Genomic DNA, 23,683 nt, shown 5'->3' with positions numbered 1-23,683 from the left:
CCACCAGGAAGTGCCTGACATTCGCCACACACCTCAAAGCCTCTGTAGCGAGGGTAACATCATGAGTTGAGAGCTCAGCCCCTCTCTTCACCCAGGGCCCAAGACCTGCGGCTTCAGGTCCGATAACATGACAACATTCCTGGCTTATTTCAGCATTTCACATAGTTCCTTCAGAGCTAAACGTGCTACAGTCGCACATATTCTAGATGGTAGCTCCACCACTAGAGGCCTCTTCATTCCCCAGGAGTGTGTGTGTGTGTGTGTGTGTGTGTGTGTGTGTGTGTGTGTGTGTGTGTGTGTGTGTGTTAATTAAAACAGTGGTAACAATGGAACAATAGTGTGTGATGGTGTCCGGTGTGACGGATATATCCCTCTATTAAGATCCTGCAGCTGATATCATGTTCCAGCGTTGCACTCCGGCGGCCATAAACATGTTCACATGTTCATATACCGACTGCTGAGATTGCTAGTTTCAAGTATTATTGTTATCCTCACAAAAAGACCTATTGCACAACCAAAATTGTAATTTTCATCATAGAGATGTTTGTGATCGTATTTATGATCAGTTGAAAGGTACAGTCCCATCTGGATTGTGACATGTTTTTAGTTTTCGAATTCTTGTTTTGATCGTCAGTTTTGATTGTATTTTTTTTTTTTGTATGGTATTATTTTTTCTGTCTGTTTTAGTTAGGTCCTGTTTTATTTTTAAACTCCCCTTTCTCCTGTGTCCGGGTTTGCTGTTCTTCCCGTCTTCGTCTGCATCCCCCCTCAATCGAGTCAGCCCCCCTCGTGGTTCTTGCCCAGTCAGCTCTCCCACCTGCTTTTGTGCTGTGAGAGTTTCTGTTTTAATGGGTTTTGTCTGTCAGCCTTTGTCACATCCTCTGCCGTTTCTGCCTACCTGGAATCTGCCCTGTCTCCCTTGGTTATATCAATAAATGTCTTCAGTTCTTCAGCTCTGCCCTGTCCTCTGCTTTTTCGTTCTTGGGTCGGCTGGCCTGCTTGTAACGTAAAAATTTATGATTAAGGATTAGGATGTGCCGGTTTAGAAATTCAAACTGGAAGAAAAAAAATCTAAGGAAAAAGGTTTTTTAATGGGTTCATTAAAAAACATGGAATGTATTCATGAAGTTGCAGAATCACCAAAGATGATCAATTACGGTAGACATGTATTTTGCCATAAATGTGAAACGTGTGTCACGGGTGTCACTTGAGGTCAAATGGAGTCAATACGACATTCAGTCTAGGGAATCAAAATCTGGACAAGCCTCGCACAGAAAGCAAAAGCTTGTGATACTGATGATGATGATGTGTCTGATATCCGTTTATGACCGGTGGCGGTGGGGGATATTGTGCAGCAGTTCACTTGATACAGATGCTGTCAAAGTCCAGGAGAGGTTACATAGGATAAGCTATTATTAGGCCCTGAGCACGACGGAATATTGTGTGACATGTAATTATCTTATCTTCACATTGCACCACCTGATTAAAAAAAGCATTTATGGAAGCCATTGTCTTACTCTCACCTTTTAACGTGGCACCAAATGATCTCAGGAGCCACACTGGGGTGTGTTTGTTTAGCTCAGCGGGCTGAACCAGTCATAGCCGGCATTTCACGTTCAAGTGTCAGATTTCATGCGAACTCAGATGTTCCAATCAAATAAACGGCACTCAGTGATTGGTTGCTGTTCCTCCTTGATTAACAGTTACTCAAACTGCACTCAGGAAAGCTCATAGTGCAGGCAGGGTTTAGGATGGAAAATATGTGACACCAGCCTGAAGGAAATGCAGGACTTTGAAACAACTGCAAATCAAATATTGGAGTAACAGGTGACAGCTTTTGTGTACCGGAGGGTTCAGAGAGAGTTGAAGAATGCAACCTTCGCTGTGAAAGCGAGAGAGGCTGTCAGTGCGGAGGAGAGATGGTTCAATGACCTGCAGCACAGGGCACCAAAGGCCAACAGTGAGCATGATCTCATTAACAATCAAACAGAAAGATTGACAAACCATCTAAATCTGTTCAACGAACTCCTGAGAAAATGCGTTTTCAAGCAGAATATCACAAACATATGAAATGTAAGAGATGACTTGAAGAGAACTGGAAGTAACCACTGCGTGAACCTGAGTGTAAAGCTTTACAGAGCGCTTGTCCTAAACTGACTGAATCGTTGAAAGTAAGAATACCTAATGCTATTGTTGGTGTTTGCATGGGTGTGAGTGCGGTGTGAAAGCGTTGTGTGATTCCAGTTAGAAAGTTCAACACAACTTCCTTGAATGTATCAAAGTAAACCGTACCAAGGGCAAGAAAACATCAAAAACAGCCCAAATTAAGCAAAGCCATCAAAAACTTTAGGCTATATTTTGTTCGTCAAGTTCACAAGAGGTTGTGGCATCCACAGTTTGTTAGCAGCAGCGCCACCGATCAAAAACTAAGCCAGTTTAGAGCCAAATCAGTGTTCAAGCAGCCACCTCTAGGGGGCAACATTTGGCTCAAACAGTGGTTTTAATTGGGGTCACTGCACGGTGGCCCTGAGGGGCAAAACACAAAAACATCTGACAAAACACAACGACATTCCAGATTAGGAAAAGGGTAGGGACAACATTTTTGTTTGTGACTGGACGAACTCAACTTTGGCAACAGTTCAATGATGTAATTTCCAGTTCCTTCTGCGTACTACTCGTCCTTGCGTCCTTACGCGAAATTTTAAACTGAGTTTGAAAGGATGGAAGAGGACATTGAAATCATAAAGGACTATTTTAAAACCATTGATAACTAACGAGGGTGGATAACTGGCCAATCGTTGTCCTGCTCTCTGTTCCACAGTCTGCGTCTCACAGGAATAACGGCAACACTTCGAACACAGTTGATGAAGTTGTTTTAATTACTTCAGGGTTGGTGTTTGTAGGTCCACATTTGAGCCACATGATTCTGAGAACCTGTCTATGCAGCCAGATATCGCCATGCCCAATGGTTTTAATTTGTCAAGCCCGTCTACATGCCACAAGTAATTTGGACCCATGGAACAGTACGTGCGTCTAATGAACCTACGACGTGTCCACCACCAGGTCCCGCATGGGTTCAGTTCTCAAAGCATCCGCATTACCGTGTCCCTTTTAACACAGAGGCCATATTTCTCCTTAAAAGTCAACCACAGTGTCCTGTATCCAAACATCTGTCCAGGTCCGCGCAGCTCTGATAAAATAGCCCTTCTGATGTGACTCGCTGAAGAGTAGCCGCCCGTCTCCTCAGTCCTAAATCTTTCAAACGTGCTTTCAGAGTTCTACGGGACATCTTAATGTCATGATATGTTGAAAGCACATGGACAATTATGTCCTATGTTATTATTATGTAATATGTAAAATATTCCCTCATGGTTTCAATATCCTCTTCCATTCTTTCAAACTCAGTTTAAAATTCGTGCAAAGATGCTGCTGAGAGTTGTACGCAAAAGGAACAGGAAATGACATCATTGAACTGTTGCAAAACTTGGGTTCATCCAATCACAAACAAGAATGTTGGCCCTACCCTTTCCGTAATCTGAAATGTCAAATGTTTTTGTGTTGTGGGAAATGTTGTGTTTTGCCCCTCAGTGCCACCGTATCACTGAGTGTCTCTCAACAATCAGATACCCCCTCACCCTCCAGGTGACCCTGCAGAGGGCCTGGCCTCCAACCCGTCCGCTTCACTACCTCAGTGGGCTCGCACCTTTCAGTTTTGGATTCGATAGGTGAGTGGGTCCCTGCGCTTTTGTCCTTCCAGCTGTTTCTGGGTAGGCGGTTGGCTTGCCAGTCCTCTCCTTCCTCCACCATGGGGTGCTACACAGCTCTGGACAGGTCCTCTCCTCCTCCTCCTCCTCCTCCCTCCAGTTCATGCTTGATGTGGTGGATCTTGCTTCCTCTGCTGTTTATGGGGTTGAGGAGTCGCATTGCTCTCTTATCCCTCAGCCCAAATCTTTCAGCATCCATGCTGATGATGATGATGATGATGATGGTGGTGGTGGTGGTGGTCATCATCAATCCGTTTCACCCATGGCTGTTGCTTCCACGGTGGAATCGGCATTTTTCCTTCAGCTGGAACCACTTGATGATGTGGTGCTCTGCGTGGATCATTTAGCTCCTCCATCAGGCCGACGTTTTACCTTCTCCAGTGTTGTGCTTGATGCCCTGCAAATCTAAAGTTTTTCACCTCAGCCGCCGCTGTTTTGAGCAAATGTTGTTACGCTGACATTCAGCAGAGTTGGTGAACGGCACACCTGTACAGCAGCAGCAGCAGCGTGTTAGCCTTGTGCTGTGGCTCGGCACCAGCGCCGATGCCTCTCCCACAAACTTAGCAAAAATTATGTGTTTGAGTTGTAATAATAATGACATAGTGACTAAACCAATATCATGCATCAACATTATCAAAAGTACCACTTCTTTTTCTGGTGCGCTCTCTTGGCCTAAGAGCGACATCATTATTCCATCCCCAAATTATATGCAGACTTCAGCCCGAAGTGAAGTGCTCCTCGCGGCACTGTTTACTCTGTGAAACGCCTTCCCTCACTAATGACAGCTCCACCAAGAGAGACAACACTCGCTGCTATAAACTGCTCATCATCACAGCGCAAATAACGGTTAAGAACTGAGTAACATTTGCTCTTCCTCGTTTTTGTTCACAGCCACAGAAAAAAAAAAACTCTTAAGTGTACTGGCCATCATGCTGTTTTATTGAAAACTATCACAGAAGCCCAGAGAAGCCTTATGATTTGACTGATGCCCCTGCGAGGGCTCCATAGGTGTGCTCGGGGGCTCTTCTGTTGCTATAGCAACTAATCCTTTCAAGCCGAACTACTTTTCTGCTACGGTGATAGGTAGAACTGATAATGTCTACCTCACCTATCGACCAGGAGAGACTAAATTAACAGCTCCTGGAATTCTGTGACAGCAGCCTTGGACTAAACGGTGAGGGGTTCTGCATGCTGTTGCATGTCCGGTCTCCTGCAAGACACGCATCATCAACGTGTCACTGATAGAGCCAGGAACAAGCAGTAATAGCTGACCAATTAAAAAAACAACATCCCCCAACGCATCCATCACTCAGGCTGTGGCTGATCCTTTCTTTTAATTACACAGTCATCACAGGCTTCGTCCTTCACTTTACCCCTGAAATCTCCTCCAAAATTAATAACTGAAATGAAAGATTCTCCCAAATTCAGACTAGGAATCATTTTATTGGATTTAGAGTTGCATAACAAACGCTCCCACTCACTCATCTTGGCACCGCTCCCCCCAAGACAATATAAACTGTAGCTTCAACTCTGTATTCATCTAAAGAGCTGCATGATCCATCTTTTCTTTTCCACAGACAAAACAATGGAGGGGTTACTGAGGACATATTATCAACACTCTCATAAAGCAGCACACTCTGATCAGCACTTCTTCCTGTCTCATTTAAGTTCAAATGAGTCACAAGCCACCGAAGCGCAAATAGAGCTCTAGCTCATCCCCTAAATGTAGGCTCTTACTCTGTGTAGCGTCTGGGGCTTTTGCTGTGGTTATTGGATCACTGCGCTGGCTATTGTAGGGCAGGATAGAGCAGAGTGACCCAGAGGGCACAAAGCAAATACCTGACAGAGTCACAGCTGAACAGCTGGCCTGGTGGAGCTGCTGCTTAGCAGGACGGTAGACCTCAGTTTCCCTCGCGCTCTGAGGGTCCACCGTGATGTCATCTGCCCCTCAGTGCTACCACATCACCGCTGGAATCTCCCAGTCCTCCGTTCATAAGTAAATAAGAAGAAAGAGAGTCACAATGAATGTTAACGCCTGATACAGTAGTCTGTGTTCGAGCTGTCAGAGCAGCAGGTGCAGTATGTGAGGAAACGCCACCATCTTGTGGCAAACACAAGCAAGTGAGAGCAGCGGAGAGAAGCACAATTACTCACTGAGACGGATCTGCAATGGCACAATAACAGTAACGACCACAGCAGCGAGCAGAGAGTGCAGGCCTTTAGAGAAACAGGAGGAATCATTTAAATGAATGTTCACATTTTCTCTCTCAAAGTAGCTGTGTACAGTGTCCTTAATGTCTTATTCATGAAGGCAATTCAATTTAGGTTTTCACATATTTCAATAATTAAAGGTAGATGAAACCATCAAAGGGGGTTGATATACTATAACAGTGTGCTTGATTGCTTTATGCTTACCAAGAGGATCCGTGCAGCGTTCTGAGTCATTCTCCTCAAGGCTTTTTCCATGTGGACTGTGAGCAGAGCTACTGAACATGGCATTCCAGCCCCTCCGTCCTCGCTCTCCTCACATCTCAGAGGATACAGTATGCACACACGTGTCACACATGACCATCACGACAACATTTGTCTTCATCGTTGGTTGTTTCATGGATTTTCTTCTCCGCCACGATCTCCTGCCCATCATAACCTGAAATACGAAACAAGCTCAGTGGAAGGATGTGCCATTGTTGTACCTTCCGTGTGTGGAAATCATATTAAAATGTTGCATTGATAGATTATTCCCAAAGACTCCAAATAACAGCAATGTATAATTCTGTTTGTTGTTTTTATTGCAGGGGGCCTGAGCCTGTGGAAGTTTAATTAAGTTTATCATAGGGTGATGAGATTACGGGCCCAGTAATTCACCTGAGGGCTGCCTGCTGGATCTGCTCTGCTATACATCGATATGGCCTGACCAACCGAGGATAATGAGTCTTCTTGTGTGCAGGAGGAATAGTGGTAGTAGTCTCCCATTTTCTGCAGCGCTATAAAGGAAGATAAATACTTGCTGTTTATCGACCAGACTGACATTGAGAGAGAAAGGTTAAAGCAAAATGAAATGAGAGCAACTCACCCACCGGATGGGGATCATAGTTTAATACAGAATAGTTATGATAGCGCCACTGAAAATTATCACGGAGATTCAGCTCCTGCATTTGGGAGAAAGAGCAAGAGAGAGAGAGCAAGAGAATTCAATGATAGTTATGTTATAAACTTCTCATAATTTCCCTGCGGCTTAGTTTTCTTCTTTGAGTATGTGACTGGAATTTATGTGCAATGTGTTCATCATCTTTCTTCCCCACTGCAAATATCTGACATTGATTTCAGAGTTCTGCCTGAAAGCAGATTTGAAAAAAAAACAAAAACTGCTCTTTAGTTTCAGTTCGGACACAAAGGGTTAAAAACAGAGGGATTAGGCTTTTACCTCAAACTGGTCAGCCTCGTTGCTCTGGGACAAACCCGGACCAGTTTTATCAGCCAAAACTAGTTCACGACAGCTTCAGTCAGTGTACAACACAACAGCACTGACAACTGAGGACAAACGATTAAATGAGGACAATCGAGAAATCATTTAACGTCCTTACCTGGAGTCCTGTAGGTGCGCTCGGAGAGCCTCTCTGATCATAAATCCAAGGTGTCCGTTCTGTTCGCAGACCTTTTTTAGCATTCTGCACAGAAGGTAAAGGAGGGGGGATGAATTATAATTTACCCCAGATAAATGGAAAATATTTTAACATGATCCAAAAATAGCCCGCTTTGTTGGGGTCACTCTAAAAACAGCTGCTAAGGCAGGAGCAGGGCTTCTTTAAATTCATAAGATACTAGAGGAAAATTTGGAAAGCAGAGTCGCTGTGTGCCAGACAATAATGCAGTGGCTCTTATTTTTAGATATGCAAATCCTAGGTTCTGACCTTGAATTAGCCACTGTCATTGAAATTAGATGCCACTGAGCTGCAGGCTACAGTGCAACAGCCCATAGCAAAGCTTTCTTCACCCAGCCAATGAAAGCCTCTTACATCACAGCCCTCTCCATATCCTGAGAACCCCCTTCCAGGCTTCCCATCCAAAGGTACCGAGCTGCATCCACCGCTGCAGCAACCGAACCCGGATGCGTTCGGAGACGCAGCTGCCTGTGGATCGCTCTTGAACGTGTCAGCAGAGCTGATGGGGGCCTATTAGGATGTCAAATCTGTTCCAGCAGAGTGTGGCACCCAAACCTCCTCCACCGACCGTCAGGGTTTTCCTGATGAGATGTGAAGATCCCAAGTTAAACGTCTCGCCTTCATTGTCATGAAGCTCAGCTTGTTCAAAGCATTTCACTGCTGTTCTGCGGTTATTTAGTATAACCCCGTGGCGCCAGCCTCAGCCATTCAAGGCACTAATTGAGCCCTGAGGCAAGGAAACAGAAACTTGCATTCACTGCACAGGAACAAACTGTAAACACTCAGATTGATTACTACAGAGTACACACCAAGTCTTGCTGCAGCTTTTCTCTAACAGCTTAAAAACCTTGGGTGTAGTTTCTTTTCACTCCCTGGCCCTGAAGGACTAAACATCACTCAGTGAATCAATAACTGTCACAACAAAGACACACAAACACGCAAAGTATCCAGCGTTCAACGTGATCTTTGAAACAGGTTAAGTCTTTACAATCCTGCAGCACCCTCATCAGTAGGATGGAGTATTCATGCGTCGGCCGAGGGATCTTTCATCTGAGTGGCTCATCTCTCACTCTCCTTCACCGCTCTCGTCCATGTTGCCCGCTGCAAAGCACTGCTCCGAGGCCTTTCCAAAGATAAAAGGGTCCTTCTTAGGGTTCTTCCTGACGCAAACATACAGGGGTCAGCACATCGAGTACCTCGGGTCAGCTGTTAGACATCACGCATACCTGTGATTCCACGGATCCTCTCAGAGTTCCAGGGACTGAAAAGCATCACTTGCCTCCTGTCTCCGGCGCTCAGGTGTGTATGGCTCTTAGAGAGAGAGACAAGAAACCAAGACCATACCTTTTTATTACTTCGACTATTGCTGCTGATAATACAAAGAAGATATTACTACTACTGTTACTGAGGTCATTTCAGTGCTAATACTGCTATCAGTAGTCCTGCTTGTCCATGTTACTTACGTTGACAGTATAAAACTATGACTCACACTGCTGCTGTAGCAGCATTTTCTACTACTAAAATACTTACTGTGTTTACCACTACAAGTTTTCTGTATCCAATATGATTCCGAGAACTGCAGAGGCTGTTTGCACAGCCATCATAAATCAGTGACCAGCGATCAAGTTTAGAGTCATTGGGTTTTATTGATTTAAAGTTAAAGACCCATAAACTCAGCTAATCTGCCTCATTGGTGTGACAGCCTGACAGGCATCACATTTCCAAAGGTTATTGTTGAACTCCTCTTGGATCTTCAGCAGAGCTCAGACAAAACCACACAGAAAAAAAACACAGAGTTGGGATTTTGTCATGACATTTTGTAGAACCATATTTCCTTTAGAGACGAGCTGACAGAGAAAAGAGGACTCGAAATTGAGCCCAGATGGGTTGTTGTACCGTCAGCTAATGTGGTCAGAAAGTTTCCAGGTTGGCCAAAATGCAGCAGCTGGAATCCTGACGAATAACCGTGACAGCAATAGCAGTCACGGTGAATTGAAGCTGACAGCAGGGACTTCCTGTTGTTCTTCAAAGGCACGCATGAATTGCCACCATCTTATTTACGTACCTAACCTTATCAGGCCGTATGAATCAGACAGCAACTGCTATTCATGAGACGTAGCTTACTTAAATATTCCAGGAATAAACAGGAAATCATGTGGAAGTAGGGTGTTCTCGTGGTGAGCTCGGAAGCCTTTTGTATCTTTCGAGTGTTCTCCCTCTATTCAGGAGGACGACAAACTCATTTACCTCCCCATCTGATCCTGAATCACTGCTGTGCCCTGTGCACATTTACTTGAATGTGTGTGTGTGTGTGTGTGTGTGTGTGTGTGTGTGTTTAGTGTCTGTGAGCATCCTGATGTTTATCTGTGTTGACTGTGATTATATTACTGTGTACTCAGTGGGTACTACTGTTGCTACAACCTTCACTACTTCTATCAGAGCCTTTATGAGTTTAATAAAGCCCCTGTGAACATATAAAACACATACATGATAGTATTAAGGGATAGTTCACCCCCAAATGAAGCTTCCGTCATTAACTCCTCGCTCTCCTGCTGATGCAAGGTTGGGTGGAGTTGAGTCAGTCCACCAAATAGTGCAGGAGTTTCACAGGAAATGGTAGTGCAGTAATATCACAAACAGTTGAAGTGAACGGGGACCAACTTCCTCGCATTAAAAAATACATAATAAAACTTAGAAATGCATCTATACTTCTAATCAGGAGACGTACACGTGTGCTGAGGCCAAGTTGGCCTCTGACATCACTGAGGCCATGTTTTTAGCCTCGTTAAGCATCAGTTTTAACCCCCATTGCTGCTCTGTGCTGAGGGATGGCAGTTTTATAACAAGTCCAAGTCTTTTAAAAACCCATCAGCTCCAGCATCAGATGTGACCTTGGAACACACAGAATCAGTGGTGAACACACAAGTATCAGTGCATGTGATGAATAGCAGTTAATTAGTGAAGATGACGTTGACTGACTGAGCGTCCCAGGCCACAGAGTATAATCACAGCCAACCACATGCATGCAGGAGGACACCTGTGCTGCAAATATTCATCTGGATTTTGATTTTAGTCCATGAAGATTGTTGCAACTATCCACACCAGCTCTGCTGAGCCACTTCACGCCTGGTGGCCCTCCACAGCTGGGAGTCACGTGACGCACCGCCTCGGCATACATCGGGATCTTAGAGGTCCTTGGTGGGGAAAGTGAGCAGTGGCTCAAAAATTTGAACTCCAAAAACAGTCTATTAAAGTCTTACAAACGACAAACATAATTTTCATTTCATTTATTTTTCAAACTTTTTATTTGTCTCATGTTTTTTTAATCAGAAACACATCCACTAGAAAAAATGGGATTGGCAAATGGGCAACAAAAAATCTAACGAAATTTACCTGAAAATGAGCACCAGGATAAAATCAGTTGCTGGATCGGACTTCTTGCGTTTAAGTTCTTGTGAAGGTGGAACATCAAAGTAAATCTATCGAGTGTATAGGTTAGTCCAGGTAGGCCTCCTTGGTCCGCTCTCATCAACCAAACAGCTGCTAGCAGCACATTCCCACCGACCACAGGTGTGGATGATGATAGGTGGAGGTGTGGGTCTACATGGCGTTCCCTCTGATGGCTCGGAGACACACACCTCCCCCGCTGCACCCCCACAAGCATCACTCGTCTTGATTACTTCTTCATTTCTCTGCACTAGACCTCTTGCACTTGTGGTATTTAAGGAGCCTGAGTGTTCGTGTTTTATGTTCTTCTGGTCTTTTTACTCTGACATTAATGTGAACATCTCATCTGCTGCTGGTTTGTGTGGACTCAAAGCTGAAGCTGTAACCAGGGGTCAGGTGGCCTGCTGTGTCCGCCAGAGTGTGTGTGTTTTTTTTTAAGATACTCCAAGTTTCCCCTGCAACTGCTGCTGCTGCTTGCGGCAAATGTCCACACTGCAACTCAAGAACTGTTTCACCGAATCCTACCAAACTGTCCAGTCTCTCAATCCGGTCTCAGCTGGATCCCTGTTGTGTGCAGCAGCGAATGCCCTGTGGCAACCATTTTGCATTATTGATTTTGACACAGTCTCTCTTATTTGGATTTGCTTCACACTTTATTCAATCATTCAACATACTAGGGGAAGAAATTTAGAATCCTAAATTTGAACTTCCTGTAGCAGCCACATTGGATCATTGATTTTTCAGTAAATCTATATCATGTGGGGGAGTGACGAGGATGAGCAGGTCTCCTGATAGTCAAAAGTTTGGGAACTTCTGAAGCATGAGCTCAGTGTGTTCTGAGTTCTTCCTCTTTTGTTTTTGCTATGTTTCCACACTTGTCTGCACACATTCTCCTCAGATTGACCAGACGGTTGAGGGCTGCAGATACCTGAAACGAAACGGGACAAGCAACAGAAACTGTCACCAGGGGTCTTCCCGTGATTAATAGGTGTTCTGCTGTGGTATTGACACGCCTGATATTGGACCTATAAAGGCCTGATCCCTCAGAATGATTCAACACCCCTTTAGAAGGGCTTGTCAAAATCACATTTCACCTTTGTTGATTGGTGACGAGAGGTGAGTCTCGGTTATTTCCTGCTGCAGATGCTTTTCATGATGAGTTTTATCTGGAACCTGCACTGTTGACTAGGAATGAGGTTAAATCTGTTTACCCTGTTTATCACACTGGGATTAATGCTGCATTCATGCCACATCCCACTAATTGGAAAAATGAGTTTTTGACTAGGAAAATGAACAAGATCACCAACTTGGCAAGTGTGAGTTGATGTTGGAATTGCAGGAAACATGGCAGATAAAAGTCTGTGTTTGGTTAATGGAGGGTCATTTTTATCAGGGATGCAGAATATTGGATATTTGATTTGAAAAACATAAACACGTTGAATATGAGAGGCTAATTTTATCTTTATTTCAGAAAGAGAGAGAGAGAGAGAGAGAGAGAGAGAGGTAGATTGGCTATAAATGTTATTTATTAGCCTGTACCTCCAAATCCCAGAAATCCTAGCAATCGTAGGTCATGTCACGTTTAAATGCTCTGACCATTAAAAGTCCTGCTCATCTATGTAGCGTCCATAATTCAACGAAGTCGGGAGAATAACCTCATGATACTGACATCACATGACTGCAGCTTATCAGCGATGAAGCCCGACAGTGGGGACTTCTCAGCCCCAAAACAACAGTACTTTATAGGCCCTGTCACTTCCTGCACATTTTCTGTTATCAAATCACAATTGTTTGCCGTACAGAAGGGAGCTGAACCACTTCAGACTCCGACACAAATGTTGACCACTACATAAAGCAGACGACCAAGTGTGAGTGCAGTGGTATTCATGGTACTTTTTGGGGGGAAGTTAGAAAAGAAGGGGACGAACCACTGCAGTCTGAAGATATTGAGCACAGAGCAGCCAATCATGAGCCACTCTGTGTAATTTGTTTTCTGAATTTTATGTTTTGAGATTAATAAAGCATGACTGCACCTTCAAATCCAGGAATGATACAAAGCAGACATCAATTTCTAAAAAAAAAAAACTTTATTCATTAGCAAGCCTGACAGTTTCCTCGTCCCGTGTTGTGTTCAACATCAGCGAAAAGACAAAGAATCATGTATGAGAGCACAAACCGACTCAGCTGCGAACGGCTCTATATTGCAGTACACGCTGCCACTGCCTGCCGTTTCCCAGCTGGAATGGAACAATCTTTCAGGACTTTACAAAAGGAAATAAAGCACTGCAAATCCATGGCACCAAGCCAGATTCAGACGAGAAAGGAGGGGTATAAGATGTTGCCCTGAGCTGTATCTTCACCTCTATCCTTCATCCCACCTCCCAGGGGCACACAGTGGTGGGCTATACCTCTGAGTCCTGAATGGAAGTGTCTGGTCTAATCTATTTCCACTGGGACAACCCAACCCCGTTTGGAGAGCTTCATCTTCCCCTGTTGTCACACGTGCCTGAATTATGACGTCCCCTACACCAGAGATGTGACAGTCATATATTTCACCGCAGGAGATCCAAAGCTCTTCATTAATACATAACACAGTCTGTTCCACAGTCGCACAAAACACACATCATCGCTCACCATCATCTCATGATACCTCAATCTAATCTCACAAACTGGTATCAGGTGTACACACAAGCTGTCGTGGCCCACCTGCATCAAAACACAGTCAGAGAGGCAGTTTTTTTCCATCAACATGATGGATGAGCCCACACAGCTTCTGGTGACACCATTTCTGGAGGCAGATCCACATGGATAAGGTGACGCCGAAGAACTGAGAACTGAACCGTGACTTGACAAATCATTTATTCAGCTGCTGAAGCTTGATGTTGATTTTAAAACGCTGACCCTGAGAAAAACGGCTAGACGCTCTGGTGCGGAGGGTTCATGAAGCGTGTAAAGTCATTTCTAATGACGATAAAATAAAAGTGAAGTGTGTTCTAACAGCTGTCAAGGATGAAAGTGAAACGGACCTGCAGGCTGATAATCTGCTGAGATCGCCAGCAAAAACACAGACGAGGATACTGGACCTGGATACCTGTCAGGCTCATGTTTTTCATGTTAATTTGCTTTATTGTATAGTAGTTATCATCTATGTACTGTGTATATATATATATATATATATATATATATATATATATATATATATATATATATATATATTAGGATATAATAATTAAAGACCCTGCAGGAGAGTTCTCATGCTGTACATCTGAACTTCCCTCAGAACAGTGGCAGCTAAAATGAATTAAATGAGAAAAGTGAAATGAAGGTACAACCTGGGCTGAGTCACCGCTGGAGGACAGGCTCAGGTCAGGAGAGGCTGGGGGGTTGACAGAACGTTGGCATATGGATTATGTCTAAATGAAAAAAAGACTATATGACATTCCGTGTAAACACACAATGGGAGAGGAACTTCCGGGTCACAGATGGAGTGGATGTATTCCCTCAAGCTCCTGCCACGTGTCATGTTAACTTTACTTTAAAACACAGATTTCTCTTCGTTACAAAGTAGAACCAACAGGTTTACTTCATGGGCTCCCTGACCAAAAACCTGAAATGGCAGCGAAACAAAACAAAAAGAAAGCCAATTCACCTGCTGCGGCCTCCACTGACAACCAACATAGCAGCATTTACCAAGCTATTCGAGGAGCACAGAAATGCTCTCTCCACCGACTTTAAGGCTGCCATAACACCGCCAGATGTGAAGCTGGACTACGTTCAGGCCACTGTCCCAGAGCATGGGCACCGTATGGCTGTGCTTGAAGCAAAAGTCAACCAGTTTAGGGAAAAGTGGATACATCGGAGGCTAAATAAGCTGCTATGGAGGATAGCTACAACAGGCCAAAGGCTAAAACTATCAACCTTGAGTTGCGCAGCCAACGCAACAACATAAAGATAGTCGGCTGTACAACTCCATAGAGGGTGCACGGCCCACCGCCTGCTTCTCTAAACTACTGGTGGAAATCCTTGGCGATGAGACCCTCTTGTCATCCCCAGAACTCGACTCACAGCCAAACCTGCCCCAGGATCCAGACCAAGAGTGGTTATCGCCTATGGTCATAGTTACAAAACCAAGGTGGCTACCATTCAGGAAGCCCAGAGGACAACAGGCAAGCTGTCTTACCGGCAGTGGCTATTTTTGAAGACTACTGTCCCGGGGTGGTCAAACAACTTTGGCTCAGCTATACCAAAAAGGACTCAAAGGGCTCGCTGCTGTACCCTCACAGGCAAAGAAATGCAACTATGGACGGAAAGACGAGGCTTTTCGCTTCAGTGGAGGAAGCCACGACTTTCCTGACGACCCAGCAGAATAATGCAATGCCCAATTGGAAGGAGCGGTAAACGCAATAACAGAGGTAAAAACTTTAAACATTTGTATTTTATATGTTTGTGGTTTTGTAGGGAACGATGGTGCAAGGAATGTATTATGCTTTTGTTTTTTTCCCACATGGTTACCACATATGTGACAGACAGTTCTCACAATTATGCCTGTCTGGCCAGTTAGTAGCTAGGTTAGCCTGTTCTCTGAGAGGCTACCATCTTTGTTTATGTTGGAGAGAACTCTATAGGAATGGTGTTGGTTCATTGATGAAGCTACCGGACTGAGGCTCAGGAGTGGACAGGAAGAGAGAACAGGGACAGGACAGCGAAGACAAGGGGGAGGGGGGAGACAAAAACAACAACAGCAATAGCAGAAAACAACAACAACAACAAAAACCAAACACAAAAAAACAAACAAACAAAAAACAAACAAACAAACAAAGAAAAAGTAACAACAACAAAAGAAAAAGAACGAAAAAACATTGGTTGCAGAATTTCCGGTGCAGGCTTACCATTTGGTTTAATATAATTTTAAGATAAATGTCTGAGTGTGTGTTTATGGGTCAGTTGTGCGCTCCATGCGTGTATGTGTGTATACGCATGTGTATGTGTGTGTGTGTGCTACGGTTTGTCTATGCTGTGCATAGCTGGCTGTAGCTGATGTGGGGGGCCAGGACATCGCACCCCAAGTCCAGGATAGCAGGTAGGTCAGGACCAGGTCACCAGAGCACCCAGAAACCCCCAGGACACAGGGAGCCCCAGGCCAACCGACCCCCCCCCCCCCCCCCCCCGGGAAACAGCCACAGGCCCAACCCATGCCAGGACCCATAGGAAAGCATAGGAGCAGCAACCCCCACCCAGAAGCACCCTGGACGGGTCACCAGTCCATGGCAGGGCCAACACATAGAGACAGACAACCATTGGCTCTCCCAGCCACGCCTACGGTCAATTTAGAGTCTGGATTAACCTGGTCCCTCTTGATGTCTTTGGACTGTGGAGGAAGCTGGAGTACCAGAGAGAACCCACACAGGAACAGGGAGAACATGGAGACTCACCCAGAAAGACCCTGTGCTGCAGCCGGGGCTCCACCCACAACCTTCAGTGAGGACCACTGCTCCATCGGGCCACCCGCGATACACATCCCCTGTTGCAAAAGTTGAAACCAACAAACAGTCTCACTGCCATTCACTCTAAGCGGTGGGACCAGCCAGGGCTGCCTGCTGAGCCCGATCCTTTCTGATCCAGCATCGAGCCACTTGCAACAGCTCTTACAAGTAACCTAAGCATCCCTGAGGTCTAGAGAGGGGGCATGGAACACAAGGTTACTTTATACGCAGATGATCTGTTGCTCTGTGTCTCAGACCCTGTCAGCTCCCTGCCAGCAGCACTCTCCCTACTTCAACAGTTCAGATCATTGTCAGGATACAAAATTAATTTGCACTAAAGTGAACTGTTGCCAATTAACAAACAAGCATTTGACCTGGAGCAAGATGCCACTTCAAGTTGAAGAGAGGCAGTTTATCTACTGAGGAGTGGTGGTCACAAGACAATTAAAAAAATCTTTTCAAAGAGAATTTCCTTGTTTTATTGAATCTCTTCAAAAGGTCACTATCTCAATGGCCCCTTTTCATACCGTCTCTCGCTGGCCGAATAAATTCTATAAAAATTAATATATTGCTCACATTCACATATTTATTTCAGTGTGTCCCAGTACACATCCCGAAGGCATTTTTCAATTCTTTACATCTGGTTATTTCTTCATATATACGGCAGAAACCTAAGGCAAACCTAGGCTAAGTAAGACCGTGCTAAAAGGATCTCGAAAAGAAGTAGACATGGGGCTGCCTGACTTCTGCTATTACGACTGGGCTGCCCATACTCAGCCTAGCTGTCCAGCTTGGACATTGACGGAGCTGAAATCATGCCAAGCTGTTTCCCTCCCAGCATTCCTGGGCTCACCTCTGAGCTGCTCCCCGCAGAGACTACCAAGCAATTTGGTTGTGTACCACTCTCTATGAGCGTGGATCCAGTTTAGGAGGGCCTTCGGCCATAAAGACTTATCACTTCTGAGCCCACTTGCCTCTAACCACCTGTTTTCCCCCAAACCGACAGACGAAACTTTTCAGACTTGGCATCGTAAAGGCATCAGGCGGTTTGGAGACCTGTTCAAGGATAGCTGCTTTGTCTCCTTTGATCAACTGTCCAAGAAATACAGCCTGCCTGAATCACACTTCTTCAGGTACCTTCAGGTCAGGCAATATACGCGCTCAACCAAGCCTTCTTTCCTTCGGAACCCGCCACTAATCCGGTCGACACTTTTTTGTCCTTCAAACCTCTGGCTGAAGGCGCCCCGTCCAAATTATACAGTTATATTTCAATATCAAAATGTACACCTTGAGACAGAGTTGGGGCAGGGTGGGAGGAGGACCTGGGACATATACCTGATGAAACATGGAATACTGCTCTTCTCTCAATGCATACATCCTCACTCACTGCAAAACATTGCCTTGTACAATTTAAAGTGGTCCACAGCGCCCACATGTCAAAGGTTAAAGTAGACAGTTTTTACCCCAGTGTAACTCCCACCTGTGACAAATGCAAAAGTGAGGATGCCTGCTTGTTTCACGAGTACTGGCAATGCCCTCAATTTCAAAAAAATTTGGACGCATGTTTTCCAGATGCTCTCAAGTATTTTGAAAAAAATCTGCACACAAACCCTGTTGTTGCCGTGCTTGGTGTGCCTGGCGGGGGCGACACCTGCTGAGCGTCGTATGGTGGCCTTTGCATTACTGCTGGCTGGCTGTGCAGTCGTGCTTAAATGGAGGGGTGCTGCCCTGCCCAGCCTCACACAATGGAGCCGCGATGTGATGGCATGTCTCGGCCTGGAGATGCTGCGTGCAACTATTGGTAACCCACCTTAAAAGTCTTTTAGAACTTGGCAACCTTTCTTGTCTTATATTCACAACACTCAAGCTTCAGGTTAAACTGAGCCCTGACTTGGCCCTCTGATTCATGCAGCATTGACTGGTTCTGTGGGGTTGGCCTTACTGCTTGCTAAATGATAACACAATGCCTTAGTTGTGTTCTAAAATGTTTGGATGGGGAGTGGGTAAGCATGTTCTCCAAACTAGATCATTGCTCTTTGCCTATGTTAGGCCCAAAAAACTGTTACTTTCTGTTTCTATGTACAATGTAACTGCCCAAAACTGCTTTTTCTTTTTTTCTCTCCCTTTCTTCCTTTTGTATTTCTCTGAAAAGATAATAAAAAAATATTTGAAATACAGACACACAATGGAATATGAACAGGATGAAGGCTGGACACTGATGGGTTCTGGTTCTCTGCCACACTGGGCCCCTGACGGGCCCTCATTGGAGGTCACTCAGTGAGCAGCATTTGTGTTGCACTGCACAAAACCTCGCAGCGGAGCTGCGGTAAGTCTTGGCTCCCTCTGCCATCATGACGGCACTCTAGCCAGGCAACAACTGTCACATTTCAGGTCTGTGAATCGCGCATGTTGAAAAAGTCATGTTGATGTAAAATGGATGAACGGAAATTGAGCTGCACTTGGTGGGTCCTACATTCTCGGGATGTGCCGCTGATCCAATTCCTCCTGAAGACCACTAAATCTGTCTTCCTCGATGTGGACACCAGCACCTCCACAGCGGGCTAACACGGCCTGCAGCACTGAGAGCGCTCACGGACCACTGAGCCATCTACCACTTTGTCAGAGGCTGAGTCAACCCCTATGAAGTTGTCGGGCAGATTTTCACCCCTCTGGGATGAGGAGGTTGAAATGGTTCGTAACAAACACCATCCCTGTGTGAAGTGAACGATACGTAAATAAAATTAAGTGCATGTGAGAGGCGACTGTGCAGGCTTTTCCAGTACAAAAAAATAGGCCGCAAACAAAGACATGTTGACATATTTTGAACAGACGGCTGCCAGCTTGGAAAGAATTAACAAATGAACAACAGTAAATGGCCAGGTTTAAACTGAGCACTTCGTTTTTAGCACTCTAAATGTTCCTGACTATTTATCTTTTTATGAGAAGGAACAGTACATGCAGCTGAACATTGCAGCTTCAACATCCATGTAGATGAACCGCATTCAGCCAAAGGCTCATTTTCAATTAATTCATTAAAAAAGCAGGAGTGACAACATATTCAAAATTCATTGTACAGTAACTGAGTTTTTTAATAAATCATACAATTATTGAGCTCACTCAGTAGTGTATCAAATAATGCTGGCACCTCACCATACGTTTCCCAAACAGGAGGTTGTTTGAGCAGGAAATCTGCGTGAAGCAGGATTATCTGATATTCTTGTGTTGCCAGGTCATTAAAGGATCAATTCCCAAGGTTTTGGTGGACTGACTGCTGCGTGTGAGCTAACAAAAATGCTGTTTTATTCACTCTACTGTATTTTTGATTCTATTAGAATCATACCACGGGAGAGATGCATCAAAGCTCAGACTCTAACTTAATTTGATACGCTCGAGCCAAAGCTTTGCCTTCACCCAGCGTCATCTTTGGCCTACGCCCACACAAGACTTTGAAGAAATCTGATCCGAAAAACAACCTGATATAGCAGCCAAAATTAATTACCCATGGGCTACTGACTCTTATGCTTGGAAGTGAGGGGAACAAGGCCTTGGTTACAGTTGCCCATGGGTTGTTTTAGATGACCACATGAAGATGAACACTGCCTTGATGACTATATAAAGTGTGAAAGCTGCATATTGATTCTCTACAACTCTGGAGGACAGGAGTATTTTTTCCGATATTGAAAAGTTTCTTGTGCACCCGAACACTCTTTTCACTGACTTTGTGATGACCTGTGGAAAGTTTCTTGGAAAGAAAAGAAGAGAAATTGTGTAATTCTTCTGGAATATTCATAGCCTCAACTGCAAACTATTCAATGGCTTTACAGGATCTGTGCAATTTCCAGGACGACGACTTTCTGTACAGTTTAACCCCTGAAAGTTCTCCTGTGGCTTTTGGAAAGAAAACTGGCTGTAACTATGTAACCGATTTGCCCTTCAGCAGTAGGACAAGTCTGTTTGACTTTTTTATACCAGTTGCAGAGTACCTTGATGAAAGTCCAGTACAGTTTGGGCAAATCAGCAGCATTCAGAGTTCCAGTGCTGCCTCACTTCAGGAGTTCTCACTCATGTCCCTTCCCTGTCAGTCTGTGCCTCTGCCTTTCCCTATGTCTCACGGCACCACCACCCTGGCTTTCATGTTTCAGGGCGGTGTTCTGGCTGCAGCAGACACTCGTTCCAGCTGCTCAAACCTCGTGGCGTGCCCAGCCTCCCAGAAGATCCTGCCCATTCACAGTCACCTAGTGGGCACTACCTCCGGTACTTCAGCAGACTGTGCCCTCTGGAAACGGATTCTGGCTCGAGAATTGCGCCTCTACCAGCTCCGACATGGTCGACGCTTGTCCACAAGCGGAGCCGCCAAATTGCTTTCACACATGCTTCACCCGTTTAAAGGGACTGAGCTGTGTGTGGCTGCTACGTTGTGTGGGTGGGATGGAGGAGAGGGAGACGGATGCCAGGCCCAAGGCAACACAGAGATGACTCTCGATAGCCACAGAGGGACAATAACAGTTGAAATGGCTGATGTGGTGAAGTCTGAAGACACCCAGGTCTCTTTAGCAAAGGTAAAGACTGCACAGACTGACAGACAGGGCGGCGGTTTCTCTGGACCCAGTCTGGTCTACGTGTGCAGTGACGGTACTCGCCTGCAGGGAACCCTGTTTTCTGTCGGCTCTGGATCACCTTATGCCTACTCCATCTTAGACCAAGGGGTTCAATGGAGACTGACAGTGGACGAGGCCATTGCAATAGCCAGGGAGGCGGTGTACAGAGCGACCCACAGGGATGCGTACTCAGGAAACTGTGTAGACATCTATCACATCTCCTCAAAAGGATGGACTCGCAGGAGCAGAGAGGATTTGAAAGCTGAATATTACAAAGAAAAGGAGAGACGAGAGAGGAGGGAGAGACAGGATGTGTAAAGAAATGGAATAAAATAAAATAAAAATAAAAGTGGCACAAGCAATGAAAGGCAAACATTGGGGAGTATTTTGGAGGGATGTGATGGCATCTTTTCTGCAGACACTAAATTAATGAAGAGGACAGGCATTTGCATCCTCCAGGCTTTTTCTCCAATGATTTGAGCATGCATATCCTTGCCTCTAATAAACAGCTCAAGTTTTGTTTGCACTGATGATTAAATGTATGCTAAAGTAACGCTGCTGGCTAACATTTGAAATGTAGACATTAAACCAATATGATCCACTTCAAGTTTGTGTGATAATCAAACCTACTTTTGCATGTGTTTGATGCCCATAAGAGAAGCAGAACGCAGGACTACAGTGGCATCGAGTGAGCAGAGTGAACATCAACATGGTCTTGAACTGATGTGAAGGTCTTGAAGTGTTTCCATAGGGGGAACCAATTCTACTGTGCGCTGATAATGACTCGAACATTGATTAGGGCTCTCTGTCACAATTCCTCTGAAGTTCCTTTGACACTTCACCACATTAATGGATAAGAGAAAATTTGCTGAACTTGCCTGTTCATTCTGTGTGAGCAGTCTGGTAGTAAATTAAGCATCCTAGTAATCATTCAGCTGCAAAGCTCCAGCACTGATCATCCCCTCTGGCTGCTAACTGACAGTAAAGACAGTGCTGCAGTAACGGCCTCAAGAGTAATGAAATCCACCATGTAGGGGAGAAGCTACAGCATACGGATGAAGCCATGACATGTCAAAATGTTGGAGAGGTGCTTCAGGTTGCGCTTCTACACGCTGTCTTTTATTACGTTTTCACGTGTGCGGACGCGTGCACGTAGTTCAAGGACTATGAACAAAATTACAGGCCGAGTTGCTTGAGCGGAACGTCAGAGAATCTTCTTAAACCTACAGCAGACGAATGATTGACGGCAGCTGTGAGAGTACGAGGGGAAGGTCTCCCATCATCCCAAGCGTCATCCATTATTCCCATCTTCCGAAGTTCATTAATGACAGAATTATTGAGTAGGTGAAAACCAAAACGAGTGGAACCGACGCTGGGGTACGCATGCAAAAGCTCGCAGGCTTGTGAGATGTGTGCTGAGAGCTAGCAAAGACGAACTGGGTTTTATCAAAGTTTTCAGTGGGCGAGAAGAACAGTGAATCGGGTTTGACGGAGCAGTCGGGGTCCCTCTGCTTGCCGTCTTCACAGCTTTCTGTTCGCTTTCCTTGGGTTCTCTCATGCGAACCCTGAGCCGAGCAAACTGCTGCATTTGACCTGTCACAGACTCTGAAGTTCATCAGTGCAGAACCCCTTTGAACATGTGACCCTTGCAGCCACACACAGAGTCGGAGCTGGGAACATTTTCAGTTGCAAATGTGTCCCAATGTGCTCCCGAGTCCCGTCTGGCTGATTGATTGCTGCTCGGCTTTGTTGTGTGCTTGCTCAGTAGTTTTGGCATCAATAAACCTCCGTGCCCAGCTGGCCACAAGGATGTGGAGAGGTACCTCCCCATTCCTTGCCTTGTTTTCTAGACAGTTCACATCACCACCGCTGCTCCAAAGACATGTGTTTCTTCATCAGGGGAAGGAGGAAAAAAATTGAGAATGATCAAGTTACATCAATGTGCAGAGCGAGACTGTACCCAGTGGATGAACGATCACTTTTCACACGCTCACAGAGTGAAAGTGCGCCACTGTAAAAGCAGTTATCATCTAAAGATGGAAATCTCACTGTGGGAATAAAAGTGTCTGAAAGATCTGGATGGGAGGCTGTGGAATCCGATTTGTCCCGCCTGTCAAATGCGAAATTCTATTTCTATTTGGCAGTAGAATATACGAGTAGAAACCTACACCACCGGTTGGGAAAGTGCTCGTGTCATGACGTGTGTGTGGTATCAGTCACATGTATGTGCTACTTCACAGGCGTGTGAGCGTCACTTTAATGCGGTCATAGTAAACCTGGCTTCAGTCAATCAGTGAACTGTCTCATCTGTAAAATGTCAGGAATGAAAAATTCACAGCATCAGACCCATAAAGGAGTTTAAACAGCAGCAATTGCAGCTCTACATGGAACAAATTGATCACATATTACATGAAATATTGATCTGAAAGGTTCCCACCAGGCGGCACCTATGCAGATACTGATGAAATCGTGAACCAGCTCTTGAGCGTGTCCTGATTTCTAGATCAAACTTCCTTCACCTGCAGAGTCAAAACTCAAATTTCATGTCGGACTGAGGGCCAGAAACAAGCCGGCGGCGATGGTCTGAATGTAACATGACACAAAGACCCTGAGTCTTCAGGCTTTGAACAGCTGAATATGAGCACAGTCAAACCTGTCCTTCAACAAAAAGACTGTTGATTTCTGCTGCAGCCGCAACGACATCAGCAAATCATGACAGCACAGGAACT

General features: G+C 45.1%; 1 protein-coding gene across 1 annotated transcript; it reads left to right on the top strand.

The window, feature by feature from the left end:
- Positions 1–20,168: 20,168 nt before the first annotated feature.
- psmb11b (proteasome 20S subunit beta 11b) lies at positions 20,169–21,272 on the top strand. The gene has a single exon (XM_086225199.1). It carries the CDS (start codon positions 20,169–20,171, stop codon positions 21,270–21,272), a length of 1,104 nt encoding a protein of 367 aa, XP_086081325.1.
- The last annotated feature ends 2,411 nt before the right edge of the window (positions 21,273–23,683 follow it).

The sequence above is a fragment of the Aulostomus chinensis genome, chromosome 14, assembly GCF_037954235.1.
Source record: "Aulostomus chinensis isolate RoL2024-O1b breed Wild chromosome 14, RoL_Achi_v1.0, whole genome shotgun sequence".
Lineage (NCBI taxonomy): Eukaryota > Metazoa > Chordata > Actinopteri > Syngnathiformes > Aulostomidae > Aulostomus > Aulostomus chinensis.
This window is presented reverse-complemented; position numbering and strand designations above follow the sequence as displayed.

Bases quoted from the DNA above. Each gene is read 5' to 3' on its own strand.
- psmb11b (XM_086225199.1), top strand. From the start codon at position 20,169: ATGGCTTTACAGGATCTGTGCAATTTCCAGGACGACGACTTTCTGTAC.